We start from the raw sequence: 18,670 nt of genomic DNA, 5'->3' as shown, positions 1-18,670 counted from the left end.
TTAACAGCTCTCTTCCCCTAGTATCCAGACACCTTGCAACGGAGTTTTGAATTATTTAAATGGAAGTAGCATTAGAAAACCCTCATGTTTAAATTATGCTAAATAAGTATTCTATTCTTTCAGCTGGACTTTTGCCTATGGAAAAAAAAATACATAAATTCCACAGACATGCAGGAAGGGCTCAGAGAAAAGGAGTCAGCACATGTGAAAACACAGACAATGTTTGGGGACCAAGAGTGTCCAAACAGGGCAAGTGTGCAGGACATTTGTAATATTCAGACTTTCTAGTGGGAATCTGAGCTTTTACATTTACAGAGATAATGTCAATATTCTAAAATATGTCCAAATGTCCTGAAAGCTCTGAACATGAGAAAGCAAATGGTTGGAGGTGCCATTGCAGTAAATCCTGGAGTATCCACACTAGGGAATATTATACAACTATTAGAAAACATGAGCTAGTTGTTCTTATCTATTGACCTGGAGGGGCGCCTGTGATGCACTGGTCAGGGGGCAGTGCACAACACATAGAAAGGGCAGCCTTCTTGGAAAAGCGAACGGAAAATCCTCCCTGTGCTGCCACAGATGTCCCTTTGCAGATGGAAGAGCTTGGAGTCCTGTGAAGGGCTCCTGGAGGACTGTCAGCAGTGACCATGGGCTGGGAGCAGACTTGGGAACGCAGAAGCAAAGGGGGAGGACAGGGAACTTTGTCTCTTGCTATTCATTTGCCAGGTGGTGGTGAGTAGTGGCTACTATTGAATGTGAAAAAAATGTAATAAAAGAGGGAGAAAGGGAGAGAGATGCAGGTCGGGGAGAAAGGAGAGAAAGAGAATAGAGAAAGGAAGAGAGAGAAAGAGTCCTAACAAAGCAAAAAATTCTTGCTTGCTAAAGATGGTTCACTGTCAGGAGTCTTTTTCCTTTGCCAGGACACCAAGATTAGAGAGTTTTATTCTTTTCTGCTTTTTTTTCCTAAAGTGAAAGTGCTGACTGACTTGGAAGAGGACCCTCTGCCCTCTGCAAAGCCACCTTTATGGAAGAAACTGTGCCTGAAGTGCTGAGCAGGCAGGCTCCTGAGCAGGGAGTCTGGCAGGTGTGAAGGCAGGTGCAGGAGGGAAGGGGCCAGGCAGGGAGATGGGGAGAGCTAGTGTGATCAGCTGTTAGAAGTCTCCCTTCTCCCCTAGGCACTGCAGGGCTATTCAGAGCTGGGAAGAGCAGAGGCTGCATGACATTGTCAACTGGTCTCCCAGCAAGTCCCCAGGTGGACAAGTCACCCATCCCTCTCTGAGGGTACTTCCAGGGAAACAAAAGCTCAGCAGGCCATAGGGATCATTCAAAGTAAGTAAATAAAAAGAGCTGGTGTCTCAGTGTTGCATTCAAAGGTAAATGCAATTCCATTTAACTGGATCAATACTACCCCAGCCCCTACTATGTGCCCAGCCTTAGGTGTATTATGAAATTATAATCTCTTGAACTCCTATACACAATTGGAAGGCTTTTTTTTTTTTTTCTGGTTATAAAAAACAAATTCATTTTGGAAAATGCTTAGTACAGGCAAAACAATTTTAATAACAAAAATTTCTTATCTCCCCAAAACAAGCTATGTTCCTGGACTCAGTATGTTGAGTGCTGCAAATGGGTATCTCCTCAATATCTGTAGAGCAAATGGAGGAAGACAGGCAGTGAACTTAGAATAACAGTATTTATGTTAATCCATTTTCTATGCCTATGTTTTTACATAACAAGGAAACCACCCTATATATCTTGTTTTTCTAACTGCTCATTGTACTTAATGTAGAACAAGCCTTTAGTCAACACTACGTGCTTTTTTTAAATGCTTGGGGCACCCACACTGTCTGGCCCTGGGGCAGGCATGACCTAGGATGCATGATAGCTGGCAAAGACCCTGTGATCAGAGCCAGGTGTTGACGCCTTCTCTAAGCTCAACAGTGGAGCTGAGAGCAGACAGGCTCAAGTCAACATTTTCCTTTTCAGTTCAATGCCCTGCTCTTTAGCTCTTCAGCAACACTCGAGGACAAAAATCTAGAAAACATGCCTAGCAGAGAGGTACCCAGGTCTGATAGTGAACTCACAAGCTGTTTCCAAGCAGTTGCACACATACACACTCAACTGCAGCTGTTGCACATAATTAGTGTGCTAATTATACATAATTATCTAATTACTAAAGGAGGGAGCCAGAACAAGTGCCTCGGTAAAGATATTAAAATCGGCTTCTTTCAGAATACAATACAGACTACCTTTGCTGTTTCTGAAAGTCATTCTAACATTTTTGTCTGATATTTGAGGGCTCTATAAATAGAGGAAAGTCTTTGAAAATGCTTTAGTGATATTATGGATTGGATGATTTTGAGACATTCCATTAACAAAAAAAATAAAAATAGATATTGTGTGGCAGGAAAACTTTCATATCATAAATCTTTATAATATTGTGTGAATCAGGACTTGTAATGAACTCCTCTGTGAGTAAAGAAAGTCTCTTGAAGGATGTTCCAAAGAAGACTGATCCCAGAAAATGATAAAAGTGGGGAAAATTGGGAGCAAACTGGTAACAGTTTGGAAAACAGCACTATCTATTCCCTAGGTTACACATAATGCCATCCCAGAGGACATGCAATAATAAAATCTGGGCATCATTTACAAATGATCATGTAAGATTGGAAAGTGTAATTATTCTTTGCCCCACTTAGAGAAGCATCTGATATTTGCCTATCATAGGCTCTGATAAGTACTGCATTTCTGAAATAATTTTGACCACAGAATCCTCTTTATTCATCCCCATTCCCAGCATCCATAAATATCAGTGGAATTCACAGGAAATCCATATTCGAGGCCAGAACCCTTCACTAGATCACTGATTCACCATCACGTGATGTGTTATTGTAAATTTGTACCCAAGGTCCCTGCCCAACAGAAACATCCTCATGATAAGATACTTCAGAATCTGAAAGAAACTCTTGGATGAGTCTCATGAAGTGTCACTTTCAACTGATTTCTCCTCTCACAAACATTCCCACTAGGGCTGGGGACACAATATCTCCACATTCATTTTCTATCAGCAAATAATTAAATCTTTTATCAAATGTTACTCACGGTGCTTCCTGAGAATGACAAAGTTGCCACAAAATTATTCAGTATTGGAAAAGAATAGCCTACTACTTATACAGAAGATATAAATGGGCATCTTTGGCGTGTAATTTATTTGAATAATTTGCTAATTCATACCCTCTCCTCCTTCCAAAAATGATTTGAAGCATCCTCCTTCTTCTTCTGCTAAACGCTGTCATCAAAATCCAATGTGCCGTGACGAACGGGTGGAATGAAAACACAAACCAGGTGGATCCTCCGAAGGCACATCTTCATTACTTTTACTATTTAACTTTAACTTTTAATCTTGGGCCATAAAAACTGTCCTAATAAAAGATCCATAAATATCTCCGGAATGAGCAAAGGAGCGACTTTGATGACCCTCGAGCATATGCTGAGCTCTTGTTACTGATGGGCTGTAGTCCCTGTGACTGCAGGGGAGGGTCAGGCATGGATCTAGAAGCTTCCACCAAGTGTGGCCAAGTAGAGGGTTATCTTAGGAAGTGGAGGGAATGGCGCCTGATTTTATTTTGAAGTTTCTGCTGCAAAAGATATTTTGCAATATTTAGATGTGTTCTAAACATTAAATAATGAAATAATAAATGAAGAATAATGTTCTTCATTTATTTTAAAGCCAGTTGGACAGATTTTGGCATCACTAGTTCAAACATTTAATCTATTGTGCTTTATTTACACACAATGGCCTGACGGCCCACTATGGCGTCTCACTCAAGTCCCACCTAGAAATATCTTCTCATCCTGTTTTGTTTCCCACCTTGAGAAAATGCTTTTTTGATAAATGAATGAAGGAATGCATATCACTTGAGCACTGCTCTTCCAAACTCCATTTCCAATCGTACCTTGAATACTAAATTAAATATAATTAAGTGCCAAGTAATTCACATCATAAAATGGGTTTTTTTGAACACATCTAATTAAACTGAACATCTTTTTCAGCTGAAAACACTCAAAACTCAATGTTGTTTTTCCCTCAAACCTTTTGCAAATTAAATTCTGAAATTAAATATACTTTTAAGATTCTATTGTCTGCATTGCGCTTTTCCGCATGAATGATATTTAAGAATGATGGTTCTTATAATTTGATGCATAAAGGCAAGTTTACAGGAACCAGCAGCTGATAATGTTGAATATTGGGGTTCCATCTCCCACTTAGATGGCTTCTTCCCTCTTTGCAATACACTGTTTAGAGGAGACACTCTGTGGCCGCGATACTTGATTACCTCCTCTTGGCCATCATTAGATGCATGTAGCACTTCTAAGTTTAGAGTTGGATAGAATCCTGTGTGTTTGGCACCCATGTTTCTAAAATTCTTTATTTCTTGTGCCCAGCAAGTTTGCTACAACTTCTTTTCATATGTAAAGTAGATCTACGTGATCCCACCACATGCATTCAGTGGAGAAAAGCGTGGAGGGAGGTGGCTGCATGCTCCAGCACTGGAAGGATGAGCTGTCATAACCAGCGTGGAGTGTTTAATATTCAGATCAAGACATCTCTGTCTCATCCTAGCAGGCCCTCCTGACAAAAGCGATCCCACGTCTGCCAGGAGTATCGAGTCCAGCTGAGGACAAATTTCAAGATGAACCTGAAATCAATTTGCCATCAAATTTTCATGCCTCTCCCAGACTATCTGTGGCATTTTAATTACAAGCACCCTAGGCGGGGGGTACTACAGATATTGACACTTTGCTCCTACAATAAACTTTATTGGCAACCTCTGTCTGGATGCAGTACTCACCTAGAATAACAAGAAATAAAGAAGGATGTGTGAGTGGGAGGTTCTGCAATTGCTTTGAAACCATCTTGTTCAATGGGACTGGGCTTTTTTTAGGGAAGAGATAGGGGCATAGAAACCCTGGTCTCAAAGGTACAGCTGCCCTTCAAGTCGGCCACACCCGCAGTGTCATAGCTCTGCCAAGACCCCAGAGTCATCCCACAGGATGGCACAGGGCTGCCTCATTCCCCTTCTATTTTCAGGTAGATATTTCTGATTTCAGAGCTCTCAAGAGTTCAGTTGCTACACAGCTTGATTTAAGGGGACCTGGAGGGTCCCTGATTGCCTTTGGAGATGATGTGGGGTGGGGATGTGGTGGGAGCAACGAGCCGCCTTTACATTAACTACAGCCTCCCTGCCTCCTCCTGATTCTTGTATGGGCTGACGGAAAGGCCATAAATATCACAGAAAGGAGAGGATCTACAATTTCCCAGCCATAAAACATTTCTGCTCTCTGAGCATTAACACCCGGGAGTACAGACACGCAGCTTTAACCAGGCTCACCAGCAGCCCATTATACCGGGTGAGTTCGCTGTTGGACATGCCACTTTGGCTCATGTCATCGTGCTCCCTCCAATGGTGACAAGGAAGGGTCTGTGACCAAGGCTGTCTTTGCCACTTTACGCCAGGCATTGGAGCAAGCGTGATTGTGCTGCCAAGTCCATGAATCCAGCGAGAGGGCAGCTGACTGAAGTGAAGCCAGTGTTCTGGTAAATGGTTAACAACTGGCTCTCCAAAATTGAAAGCTTGCATGTTAATATACGTATGTACTTTTTATAAAAAAGATTTATTTATTTATGCATACAAGAACTGGGGTACAGGCCAGAGGTGCAGGGGGTGAGAGGATTCACCAGAGACAGAGTGGGGAGCATTAGAGGCAGATCTACTGAAATACACTGCTGAGGGGGGCAGCGGGCGGGATAGGAGAGGTCTGCCTCGCCATGTGGGTAGTTCCCTGGCTGGCCAGGGATTGAACTCATGCTGCAGTGGCTGTGGATAGCTTCATAGTGCTGCGCTTAACCCCTTGTGCCACCAGGGAGGCCCTACATAAGTACTTTTTTATAAAGTTTACTGACATAAAGGATCTTGGCATCCAATCTGTGAGTAAAAATACGCAGTATTGCTCATTACAGATTCCATGGAGCCAAATGATTCTCACCCAAAGCTTTTGCCAGTCTCTTGCATCCACAGCCAAGTTGCAGTTGACCAGGCCTGTGAAAGTTACCTAACCACACACAGCTTCCTGTCAGCCTCCCAGCCCCACTTTCAAACTCCTTTCTACCCTCACTAGGGCCACCAGCTCTTCTGTTCATTTGTCAGGGAGGGCACAGTCAGCTTTAGCTAACACATGAGAAGTGGGCAGCATTATTACACTCTGGATCTTGTTTCTGATACAAAAATTGCTTTGAGAAATAAAAACTAGGGGGGAGATACAGAGTCTAGAAAACATACAGACACCCTGTTGTTGAGGCAAGGTGAGTCAACCTGCCCTTTTGTGCAGTCTAAAAAGGTGAGGGTTCAGAGGTCCCTCCACCCATTGCCAAGCGAAGTAGGATGAGGGGGTGGGGGCTGAGGTGGAATTGGCTCTGCTTCCTAGGCATCCTGTAGAGCAGCTTCAACTTACCACAGAGTAGCAAGATGGTTCCATTCCCACAATGGAATTAACATCCAAACCTGCTCCAGACAAGAGCTGAGGGCATACATCACCAAGTGCAGCGCTGCAATGGCTAGAGAATGCACGGTAACATTTCTCAAAGGGGGTTGGGAGTGGTACGTGGGTGACATTGGTGTCGCCTGCTGTCTCCTCAAGGATAAGATACCTAATATGACATGCTATATCTCCAAGACATAAAAACACAGACGGCTTTTTATGGACCAACTGGACTCGAAGTATTCCAAAGTGTTCCCTAGAAAGGCCAGAGCTGTAAAGTGTCTGTGAGGTACAAAATGGAATAGCCTATTGCTTGTCAGTAACACCGTTTGTTTCCTTTTTTTTTTTTTTTTAATTCCTGGGGGTCAGCTGGTTAAAATAAACAGCAATGTTTCCTGGGCACAGTTTACATGTCCAATGCGAAATCTAGTCTATGGTGCTTGTCCGAATGTAAAGAGATAGATAGATAGATAGATAGATAGATAGATAGATAGATAGATAGATAGATAGATAGATAGATCGATGATAGATATATGGATTACAATTAATCGTGTCTCTTACAAAAAGAGAGTCAATACACAGACCTCACGAGGGTCTCCCCTCCACGGACTCTGGGTCCTGACACGGGTGGTCTGCTCTGGATGTCTATCCATTGACCAGCACGATGCGCCCTCACTACAAAGTCTCAGCTTCGGGGCTTCACAGCAACAGCAGTGCAAGTGACAAGAACCTGGGCTTAAGGAGGAAAAGTGAAGCCGCTCCTGGGTGAGGAAAGAGCCCATCACATGGGATGGGCAGACCTTCTGAGCAGGGCCAACCAGCTACCGCTTCCCTGACCTCACCAAGGCAGTGTCATGGATCCAGGCAGCTTCAGAAAGGGGTGTGTGCTCTCCATGTGCCTACACACATTTGAGGGGGAAGGGGAGTAGAAGTATCTTTGGAGGTGCTGGCCACACCTTCTCAGGGCAGAGGGAATGAAGAAGAATGCTTAGATTTTCCTTTCTCCGTTTTTCTTCTCCTTCATGGATTAAAATAAAACATAGGTAAGGATAAAGCAAGAGTGCTGCTTTACATTTTAGAGTGGCTAAGTCACTGACCAGATTTGTGTCTGAGGCAAAAGCCATATAGAATGTCCCGGGCAGGGGCCAGCCAGCACAGCCTGTCTGTGCACAGGGGAGGCAGGAGGCCAAGCTGCTGGGAGTGTTGCCTCTGGTCTCATATCGTCTTTTCACATCCACAGAAGCCATGGCTCAAAAACTTGAAGCCAGTGCCCCTTCCTCTTCAGGCAGCCCCGGCCTGGCCAACACACTCTCTTTTGGGCACAGGCCAACCTGCCACCCAGAAGAAGGCCCAGTAGCCTGGGGGGTCTGCCAGGGGCCAACCGGACCTGATGTGCCTTCCCCCTGGATCATTTCTCTCCTCTGGAGGTCGGCCAAGGAAATGTGGTTTGTGGAGCCAATCTCCTGCTTCCCTCTCCAAATCACATTGCTCACGATGACGGAGAGAAAGGCCATATCTTCCTCCATGGCCCTGGAGTCCTCTCCACCCACTCTCTCTAAAAACTCAGTTCATCTGGGTCATTTTTAAAGCATCGTGCCTGGGCCAGCTGGAAGCAGTTGCTTCTTCCAGGCCAAGTGTTTGGGGTTTCTTCCAGCCTCCAGCCTACGTGCTTGATACTGCCAGGCCTGGGAATGAGGGATTTGCTAACCAGACTTCCCAGCAACTTCCCAAGTTTGGAGCAAGCAAAAAGCCTTCTTTTTTGGTGCAGTTTCTTGGCCTCCACAGTATGGTTGCAGAGCTCTGCAACTTCCCAGTCCACAGTTCACCCAGGGCACCTGGGTGTCTGGCCCTAGACCAAGCTCAGATGCCAGGCCCAGGTCAATGTCCCAGTCCTTAAAAAGCGGGAGGATTTACACAGGGAATGGACTCTCTTTATTTTCTTTGGTCTCTTCCAGCTCAAGCATGACCTGAGCTCTGTGGAGAAGACCTGGGGGACCCTGACTTTATTCTACAAACTAGGCTAGTTAAATAGGGCCTTGTCAAGCCAGAAATGGCTGCGGACTCTTGGCAAGTGCGTTAACTCAGCATGAAAGAATACAAACAAAAAAGAACAATATAGCCTGTTTTCTCACTCTAGGGATTGTAGCGGCTGGAAACGCTATTCATTTGGGATGGGCCAAAAGCTTTAAAAAATAAGTTCTGTGTACTGGAGATCTGAAGTTCTGAAGAGTGAGGGCTGCCTAGTGGGAATTCCGAATGGTACCTATTGTGCTCTGGGGGTTCAAGAAGATTCAAGAGTAACAGTAAGCCTAAGTAGAGGGAGGGAATTCTGTAAAGTCCCCCATTTATCTCCTTCCTGGGCACAGATACATTCACATAAGCATATGCAAAACCATATATTTATACATTCTTCTTCTGAGGCCCTTGCAACTCTTCCCAGTCATTATTCATATTAATTAATGTTTGTTTGGTTTCTAACCAAACTTAAGTTTCGATATCCTAGAAAGTAAATGGTCCAGCCGAGAGCCTGCAGCAGGGACCGCCAGCAGGGAGACTCATAGGCCTGGGACAGGGGGAGCCTGTGCATCAAGGGCAAGCCTGCCAGCCCTTGGCAAGCCTCCCTTTTGCTCTCTGCAAGCTGGAATTAATCCTTCCATCCTCCCCAACTCACAGAGATGTCCTGAGGATGAACTGAGTCATATTTCATAAATTCTGGGTGCAGAAGAGGGGGAAAAAAAGGAGATAGTATTACTAAGACACTGTCACCACTATTCCCACTTCTGGGACCAGCTGGTCCTTTGAGAATTTATAAAACAACAAAGCAGAACGAGGCTTTGCCTGCCATATGAGCCCTGGGAAACTCATATGAGAAGACACTGAGAAATGCTTGAAAATTTATACAAAGATTCTTAAAGATCTGAAATGGAGAAATGCGTTCCAAGAGAACAACAAGCTTGCTGATAAATATTGGTTCACAAAATAATTTAGTTGACACATGCGAATCTGAGAGAGTACCTTCCTCATAGGATTTTCCTTTAGAAAAACAATCTTCTTTAGTTCACTGCTTCTAAACTTTCCCCCTCTTCGGAGATACTTCACCCTCTAGACTTGCCAAAGAACTGTTTCCTAATACATCCTAGAGAATATATGACTTCATTTTTCCACAGATGCATTTCTATACACCTGGTATTTCAGTTATTTATTAACCATGCCTAGTTTTGTGGTTTCTAGTTTTATATCTTTAAAGTCATTAAAACTTAATAGGAGAATTAATCATAAAAGAAATCTATCAAACACAGTTGCCAAGCACTTTTTTTTCCTGACTGACATCTTTAAAATGTATTTGAATGTTATTTATTTCATCACACCCAGGGAATAAAAAAAAATAATAACTTGCAGCTTCCAAGTTCAGAGAAAGCATAAAAATGTGATTTACTATTTATTGTACCGTTAGGCACATGCATATTATATATTGCATGTTAATCTTCAACTGGCTAAGTTTAGCAAATTTGACAACACTACCGTTTGCTAGTGAGGAAAAAGAATCGACATCTGTTCTCTTCCAGATAGGATTCCTTCTTGGGAGGAATCAGAAATACGCCCAGGCCTTCTATTTTCTGAGCAAACTGATAGAATGCAGTCCATTGAAAAGGACAGTCAAACCACAATGCCCCCTGGTGGTGAAATCACATACAAACATTGGGAAGCGTTTTCGGGCACCTTGTATTTCCAAGAGAAACTTAATTTTTAACCACGTGGAACTTTACTGTTAGTTGTAAAAACGAGAATACAAAAAGCATGACACATAGATCGTATGATAAATGGAAATAAAGAGCGACTTTGCTGTGAGTGAAATTAGAGGCACCTTTAGTTTCTCTAAACCACCTTGATCAAAGTTTTTTTTTTTTTTTTTTTTTTAAATAAGAGATCGTATTTTAATTCCACAATGAAGACCTTGCATATGGGGTAGGGGAGACACCATTTCAGCACATAAATGTTGTAAACTAAACTTACAAAAATGGAGCCGTCAGCAGATACTGTCAAGTGGACTTGTGGGTCTGTTAGCTTATTGTCACGTCAGTGAAAATGGAATGAGAGCAGATTCCAGATTTTACCAGGGGACTGAAGACCCCATCTTCCCATCATGCGCTCAGCATGCGCCTGTGATAAGCCGCTTAGAGGAATTTCCTCAGGTCAGACATGAAGAGTGATTCTCAGGTCCCCTTAATCCAGACACACATCGCTGGCAAGTTAGGCCTCATAAATCTCAAAAACAGTCAGCAGCACGTGAAATACAGTGTTGTCAGAAGGCTCAGAGACACTGAATGGGGATGTGTAAAAACGTGGACTCATTAATCACACAAACAACACGGACGCCTCGTAGTGATCATGGAGTGCAACCATCTGCCTTTTTTAGAAAGCTCGCCTCGCCTCTGGTTCTCTCTGCAAGCAGTGAGGCCCCACATAGGACCCTTGTTGCATTCCCTCTTCACATCAGAAGTTGAGCCCCTCCCCTTTCAAGGCAAACCACAGGTGTAGGGTGAAGAAGTCACCCACATACACTGGCTCCCCATCCTAAAGCTACCCATTTGTTTATCATGACACAAGATATCTCAAGACACAGTCCCCAGGTCATAGATGATATGGCTGAGGCGGGTTATGAAACGATACTGCAAGAAACTACCATCCACATCAGAACCTTACACAGATGTCTGTGGCTGCATTATTCATAACAACTGGGAAGTGGAAGCAACCCATGGATCAGTGGATCGACGAAATGCTGTATATCTACACAATGGAATATTATGCAGTCATTAAAAAACAAAGTAATGACCTATGCTATGATGGAAATCAACCTTGGAAACATTATGCTAAATGAAAGAAGTCTGACAAAAGACCACATATTGCATAATCCCATTTATACGAAGTGTTCAGAATAGGTGAACCGAGAGAGAGGGAAACCAGGGTAGTGGTTTCCCAGGGTGGGGATGATGGTTAAGGGATATGGAGTATCATCCGGGGCTAATAAATATGTACAATTGAGTGTGATGGAGGCACAACTCTGAACAGACTGAAATCCGACGACCTGTATACTTTAAACTGGTGCATTGTACGGCTGGCACATGAGATGGCAATAATAAATTGGAGTGGGGAAAGAATATTGCAAAGCTAAAGGCAGGCTGACTGTCAAAGTCCAGTGATGCAAAGTACTCCCGAGTGAAGGAAGAACACGACAGGGAGGAGAGAGGAGCGTTAGCTCCTGGAGCAGCACACTAAACCCAGGAGCCAAACTGGAATCCAGTCTTGCTTTTGCAAAGGGGATTTCACCCAACATCGCACTCTCAGAGCCTTGTGATATAAACACTAGGAGAAAGTATCTCTTCACCCAGATCCTGAAATCTGAGGACCAGAAGCTTTGGGGTTTTAAACACTCACTAGCACCTTTCCTAGGGAAACTGAACCTTGATGTCCTCTTACCAGGAATTTCGATTCCCTGGAGGCAACACAAGTTTAAGAGAATCTCCCAGGGGATTTTAATGACTGGGCAGGGCCCTGGGCCACTGGGGGGAGGAGGCCAGCCAGAAGGCCACAGTACCATGAGAAGGGAAGGCTGAGAGACATGTCCTCCTGTTCTCCCAGGTAGGTGCCACCCAGAACAGGAGAGGCATGGTCTTCTTGGGCTTTCCCTCTGACCATTTTTACAAATAGGGCAGAAGTGTTTATACCAACAAAGATATCAGAACCAGCTTGTCTGCTTTTTTTAAGAGACATGCTTTTCTAAGGGACAGGTAGGCTTCTCTTAATGGTGGTTTCATGATACAAAATAGGAAAAAAAAAAAGTTCCTGTTGAGGGAAGGGCCTTTCTGTTCACAGTTCAGAATTTTGTGGGCCTTAACTAAGAACCTCAATCGCAGCCCTCAGTTGCCCTCCACCCTATACCACATCTTTCACTGCTGAATACCTCAGCACAGCAGCCTCCCCTGCCTCCGGCCCAGCAAGGCTGGACCTATTTCCCTGGCTGGCTTTTGATCCCGGCTAAAGAGCAGTCAATCTAAGTGTGGAACCTGCATTACTTGCTGCCCAGCAAAAGAAACACAGTGGCTTCGAATTCCTTCTTTTGGAATTTCCTGCAGCCAGAAAACATTCACTCTGGGCAGGCCGGACTCAGGCGCTGCCAGGCATGCTCTCTCCTGGTCTGTACAGATCAATGACGATTTTGGAAAACACTGCCTGAATAATTCATCAGAGGAAAAAGCTTGTGGATTAGATGCCGTGACTGGGGCTCCCAGCACAGACGCACATGTGTTCCTGTAAAGCTTGTCCAGCTGGAAGGCTGCTCGGAAATAATCAAGATGACATGGAACAGGCCCCCCCCCCCATTTGGTCCATTCTGGCGAGTCACCTTTCTACCCCAGGTTACAGAGACAAGCTCGGATGTTACAGCCAGGTGTCCCAGCAGCACGCGCCCGGCCCTCCTGCCAGAGTAAGATACTGCCATGGTCTACCCAGTGAAGCTACAGGCAAGGTATAAGGAAAAACGAAACAAAACAAGAGATGAAGAGGCAAGGAGGGAGGAAGAAGTGCCAAAATGATGGCTATGTTAGGTGCAGAGGAACACAGCACAGGGCGGCAGTGGAGCCGTTCCATGGAATCTTGGCCAGCGCGGCGGAGACTGAAGGCCAAGCAATGCATGTATATATTCAAGAGCCGCCTTCTCCCGACCGCACACACTCACGCAGGAAATCAGTATGGCGCTGGCAGGAAAAGGCAGCAAACCCAGGCTGGTGCCATTCGAGGCTGAAAAGTCACTCAGGGTTCAACCGCAGCCCTCAAAGTGGCACCCCCCACCAAAACCCTCCACCATGCCTGTAGCCAGGCGTGTCTGCCATGCACTTTGTTCTCCTTTGCTCATGTGCCTGCACCAGGGCTTGTCCTACTTCCTGCGCATCCGCCCCTCGCCTCCTTTCACAGACAATGAACACTGTGGGCCTCAAAGCACTGAGGAGCAATGGATCCCAGGGAGCCCAATGTAGGCGAGGGAGGGGTCCCATGGTGTGAACTTCAAGTCCTCACATCCAGAGACAACGGGACTGACATGGCCTCGCCTGATGTTTTTCACCAACCCATCCATGGGAGAGGTGCCAAGCACAGGCCCAATTCTGGCAGTGGAGCCAAAGGTACGAAAATGAACCTCAGGGTTTCATCCCAAAGGGGCTAAACTTGGTGTGGAGAAGTTCCCGCCGGCACTAGTCAGTCAGTGGCTGGACCTGAACTCAATTCTCACCAAAGGACAGGAAACCCCTCCCCCCCACCCCAGTCCCGCCTGGATGCGTACATGTGTGTGTGTGTGTGTGTGTGTAACCCTTATGTCTCTTTTTTTTTTCCCCTTTACTGGGGGGGGGGTGTGTTTGTGTGTGTTAAGCTCTTATTTCTCTTTCTTTTCATTCCCTTTACTGGGGTACCACTGGTTTACCACACTGCACACAATTTAGGGGCATGGGTTCACATCTCCTCAGATGTAGGTGACGTCCCCACCCCCACTTTCCAAGCACCCACAGGCCTTTACTATAAACCACTCTCTCGCTGCCGACTTTGTTCCCCTTCAAACTCATCCCTACCTTCCCCCCCACACACACCTGCCCATTTAAAAAGACTGACAAAGGTGAAAAGGAAAAGTGGGACAGGGGCCAAAAGGAAAACAGGAGCGATCATTTCAAAGAGGGTTTGTGGGCAGCCAGGAGCTCTGACTAGGGCTAGTCAACCCAGAGATACGGCACCTCGCCTCTCATTGCACCCCCAGCAAAGCCATCGCAAAGAGCTTGTACTTAGTGCTCTCTCAAAACTGGACACTTCAACCTCTTCAGAGACAAGCGTTCTCACCATCTTTCACGCGGAAGGGGAAGGCCCAGCTGGCTTTTATACTCAGTAAGATTCTGTCTTAATCAAACTCGGTTAATTATTGACTCAACAAGGATGAAACTAGAATAAAATCATTTTTGCCTTAAGCCAAACTATTAAGGAGCCTCATATAGTTAATAGATTAAAAGTCCTCAGAATTATTCCTTTAGCCTTGGTAATATTCAGCCTTAACTCAATCATTATTGTGCTTATCTCTCAATGCCGATGAAGGAGAGACCATGGAGGGAGCCACATCTGTATTCAAGGAGAGAGAAATGTTGGGACACCAGAAACAAACACTGCCACCCACTCTTCCTGAAGAGATAAAACCACCCAAGCCCCATTCTGGACTTTTCTTATCATGGAAAGCTCCCAATCTGTGCGTGTCGCTCACTTCCCTTTCAACCACCAGCTTCCTTCCTCCACCTCACACCATCAGCCCTCCAGGCGACAGCATTACACACCAGGCTTCTCGTGGGGCAGGGCTGATTCATCCCAAACTCTGGGAGCAGGCTGAGTGGAGCCTGGACAAGTGGTGCCTGCTCCCACTCCACTCTCCAGAAGCCTCCAAGCAAGCTCCTTCATGATAGTGGAACATTTATAAAGTTATAAGGATAAACCACAAAGTTTGTGATAGAAAGTCCAACCAATGTCCTTTCTCCCCATCATGGTAACAATCTTGATGATTTATTAAATATGTCAAATTCCTTGAAAGACATTTTTTTCCCTAGGTCCTGGTTCCTCTGTGCATATAATTCACCTTTTTTAAAAAAAAAAAATATTGTGATAAAACTGCACAGGCTTGTGTGAAAAGTAACCAAGGGTGATGGTGCTCTCCCCCTGCAGGGTCAAGCATCCACCCTGGGGGTCTCTAAATCACCAGGGCTGCCCAGATTCAGTCAAGCAAGTATTCATTAAACACACAAAGAAGGATGGACTAGGCAATGTGCAGGTTCTACCTATTTCTATACACAGGGCAGTGATCCGAATGTCCCCTCACTATTTCAACACATATTATTGCTGGTGTAACCCCGCATAGACTCAGAGCTTAAAATCACTTGGCCTCATTGAGCAAACCTTATAATCTCAGACCTAAGTACATGCTCCTTTGTCTCTGATTTCCCCTGATGGCCCAATGGCAAGGGGTTCCCCATGTAAGATCCCAGTTTGGGTTACTGCCCAAGAACCAGTCATTGACTGTAACATACAAACCCCTTGGTGAGCCATGCTGACAGCGGGGGGAGGCTGCACAGGTGTGGGGGCTGGGAGCCCATGGCGCTTCTCTGCACCTTCTGCTCAATTTCATTGTCACCCTAAGGGTGCTCAGAAGAGATGAAGTGTATACTTTTAAAAGTGAAAAATAATCTTGGAAAAAGACAAATTCTGAAACAAAGTGAAAGAAAATCTTGTTTCACAGCAAAAGATGGATGGAGGGTGGCTCCGTCAGAGGATGCGTGCTTGTGTGGCATCATTAGGCCCACTCCCCAAGTGTGTCTGTACACCTTTGCATCTCCCAACCACTGCCACTTTGGCCTGTGTGGAAATGTAATTTTTCACCAAGGCAGACAGCATACCCAACACAAGTCTGCCTGCCTTACTCCATCATTCCTGCCGGGCCTTATTCCAAAGTTTTCGCTAACATCACTCTTAGCAAAATTTAAGTCTTGACTTCTGAGTACTTTGTTCTCCTTCTTGGTGGTTTGATCATCAGAAGGGAGAGAACTGCTGAGCAAGGGCATTGTCTTCACTGGTGACCTCTCTAGTCTGAGCAGTGGGCCCCAGGAAAGTGATGGCAGGAGGCTGAACTGTCCCATGTGGGACCCTGGCCCTTGACAGCCTTCACACAGCTTCCCCCCACCCAACCCCCTGGCACAGCAACCGCAAGTTTGTCATGAGAAGCCCACTGTTTTGGCCTTACAAGTGAGTGGTCAGTCACATGACTCAACAGACCGCTGTCCGTGGAAAATCAGGAACTTGGGGTGTGCAGAGCAGGTCCATGCTTTTGGGGACCACAAATGCAGAGGGAAGCAAACTGGCCAAGTGTTCTATGGAATGTTCCACAGAACTGCAATGATCAAATCAGACACAGACATCAGGACTCGAGACAGTGGCCATGTTAATTGGGTGGACAGGATGCTCTTTTTTTTTTTTTTAAAAGATTTATTTATTTATTTATTTATAAAAACACTGGATACAGTCAGAAGCGTGGGAAGGTGAGAGAATTCCCCAGAGCCAGAGCATGGAGCAGAAAAGGCAGAGTACACTGCTGAGGGGAGCAGTGGGCGGCAGGAGAGGTCAGCGTGCCATGTGGGACCCTCACCCAGTGGTGGGGAATCGAACCAACACCGCAGAGGCTGCGGGCAGCTTCGCAGCCCAGTGCTCAACTGCAGCGCCACCAGGGAGGCCCGGACAGGATGCTCTTTTAAATTCCACTTTTGGCTCATCACAGATGGGATCTTGTCTTCCAAGACCTTTGTCTCTTCTTTGTCAACTTGTTGCTCACTTGTTTATAAGACTAAGAAGGGAGAACAGCAGCAAAGACCACAAATATGTGCTCCTTTTTTAAAGTAACAGGGAAATAAAAAATGAAGGGAAGGGGTCTACTCCTCCCATCTGAGGAGAGGTGGAGTTTCAAGGAGTGAGAAGGGGTGATGCATGGGTGGGACAAGTATGAGGACTCAAGGAATCTGTGGAAAACATGACCGAGAGTTGGGGGTGAAGGTGGCCAGTGATGCCAAATATCATCACATGGAAAAATCGCTAAAAAGGAGCACAAGCTCTAATTGGTCAAAATTCTCAGCGCAAAAATGAAAATCAGTAGCTTGGCCTATGGCACCTCTTCAGGTGCTCAGAAGACTTTGCAGTTTTCCATTCAAAATTATCATCTCTCTGGGAATTTCTAATCATTAGAAATATGTACTGATTTTGACTCTAACTATATAGTCATTTGAAATTACAAAAATAATCTGTGCTCATTAAAAAAAAAATCAAATACAGGCTGTTCTCAAGAAGGACATGGGGTATATACAGGCACTGAATTAGAACACGGTGCACCAGAAACCCATATAATGTTATAAACCAAAGTTACTTCAGTACATATCTAAAAAATAAAATAAAGCATGATGGACTTCCTATGGCTTCCTTCCCAAACCTGATGCCCAGGGGCCAAGGCTGGTCAACTGTTGGGACACATCACTCCAGAGCGCTTCCTAGGTGCATACTGATGCATATTTGAGAAATGATTTTTAATTAAAAACAATATGCGTCAATGAAACATCTCTCCTCTGCAGTACGTCATGTCCGAGCCTGACCTCCGGGGCTCAGACATGGAATAAGACACCTCCGTTCATCTGGTGACCAGGGTGGAGGCAAAGTGCCTAAGGAGGAAATAGCGAGGCTCTCCAAGGACAGGTCTAAAACCCTCAGAACCGGCCATCACTGTGCGATGGACATTGGCCTCTTAGCCCATTGACAGGCCTTCCTCCGGCTATCGGATCTGTAATTACAGGAAAGGCCATAGCAGAAAGATGGGGGGAGGAGCTAATTGACAAAAAGTCCAATGTGCTGACTCAAAGACCAATGGCCTCGCCGTGAGTTCCTTATTCCTCAAAAAGCCACTGATATGCAGTCCATTAAGACACAGCCGCGCAAATCAGTTGGGGGGAAGGGGAATACTGAAATCAAAGTGCCTGCGTGGGGTGCACACGGAGACCTCTGGGCATCAGACAGGTCTTGGGAGAGCTAGCCCATGAACTTCCAGAGACACCAGGATCTGTTGCCGGCTTTATATTCTTTAGTTTGCTAATCGTTTCATGTTTGGTATTGATCCATCCAAAATACAAAAGGAAAGACATTGCCCTGAGATTCAGACTTCCTCTCAGCCTCTGGTTCCCAACTGTGTTGCCTTCAGTCATTATGAAGTCTGGAGCCCTTCCCTACCTACCTAGTAAGGAAGTGTAACCAAGCATCTATTCAAAGAAAAAGCACATTTAGGACAATGAGATATCAAGTACCAGGTAAGAATATAGCTTCCAGAGGGCCAGATGACACATTCAGCCTATGCTCATGGTCTGGTAACTAGTCTACACGCCTCAGTTCTCTCAGCTCTAAGATGAGGAAAGTACTCATTAGGGGAGTTGTGTAGGTAAAGCATGCACAAAGGGTACCATGGATTATATATTGACATAAGTGCATGGCAAGTGCTCTATTAATATTGATTATCTTTAAC

At 45.1% G+C, this 18,670-nt stretch overlaps 1 protein-coding gene across 2 annotated transcripts in view; it reads right to left on the bottom strand.

Annotated features, from left to right (window-relative positions):
* Positions 1 to 18,670, bottom strand: part of WWOX (WW domain containing oxidoreductase) — a 403,146-nt gene that overhangs the window by 57,475 nt on the left and 327,001 nt on the right. The window contains exon 9 of one of the 2 annotated variants that reach the window (XM_054697015.1): positions 1,505 to 1,648. The exons of the other annotated variant lie outside the window; for it this stretch is intronic. Coding sequence (XP_054552990.1) covers positions 1,595 to 1,648 — 54 coding nt within the window. The 3' untranslated portion in view covers positions 1,505 to 1,594. Of the gene's footprint in view, positions 1 to 1,504; positions 1,649 to 18,670 lie in introns of those variants that run through there. 2 annotated transcript variants of the gene reach the window in all.

Source organism: Talpa occidentalis, unplaced genomic scaffold (genome assembly GCF_014898055.3).
Source record: "Talpa occidentalis isolate TD23 unplaced genomic scaffold, MPIMG_talOcc4v2.1 talOcc4.17, whole genome shotgun sequence".
Classification (NCBI taxonomy): domain Eukaryota; kingdom Metazoa; phylum Chordata; class Mammalia; order Eulipotyphla; family Talpidae; genus Talpa; species Talpa occidentalis.
The sequence above is the reverse complement of the archived record's forward strand: the minus strand, read 5'-3'. Positions and strand labels throughout refer to the sequence as shown.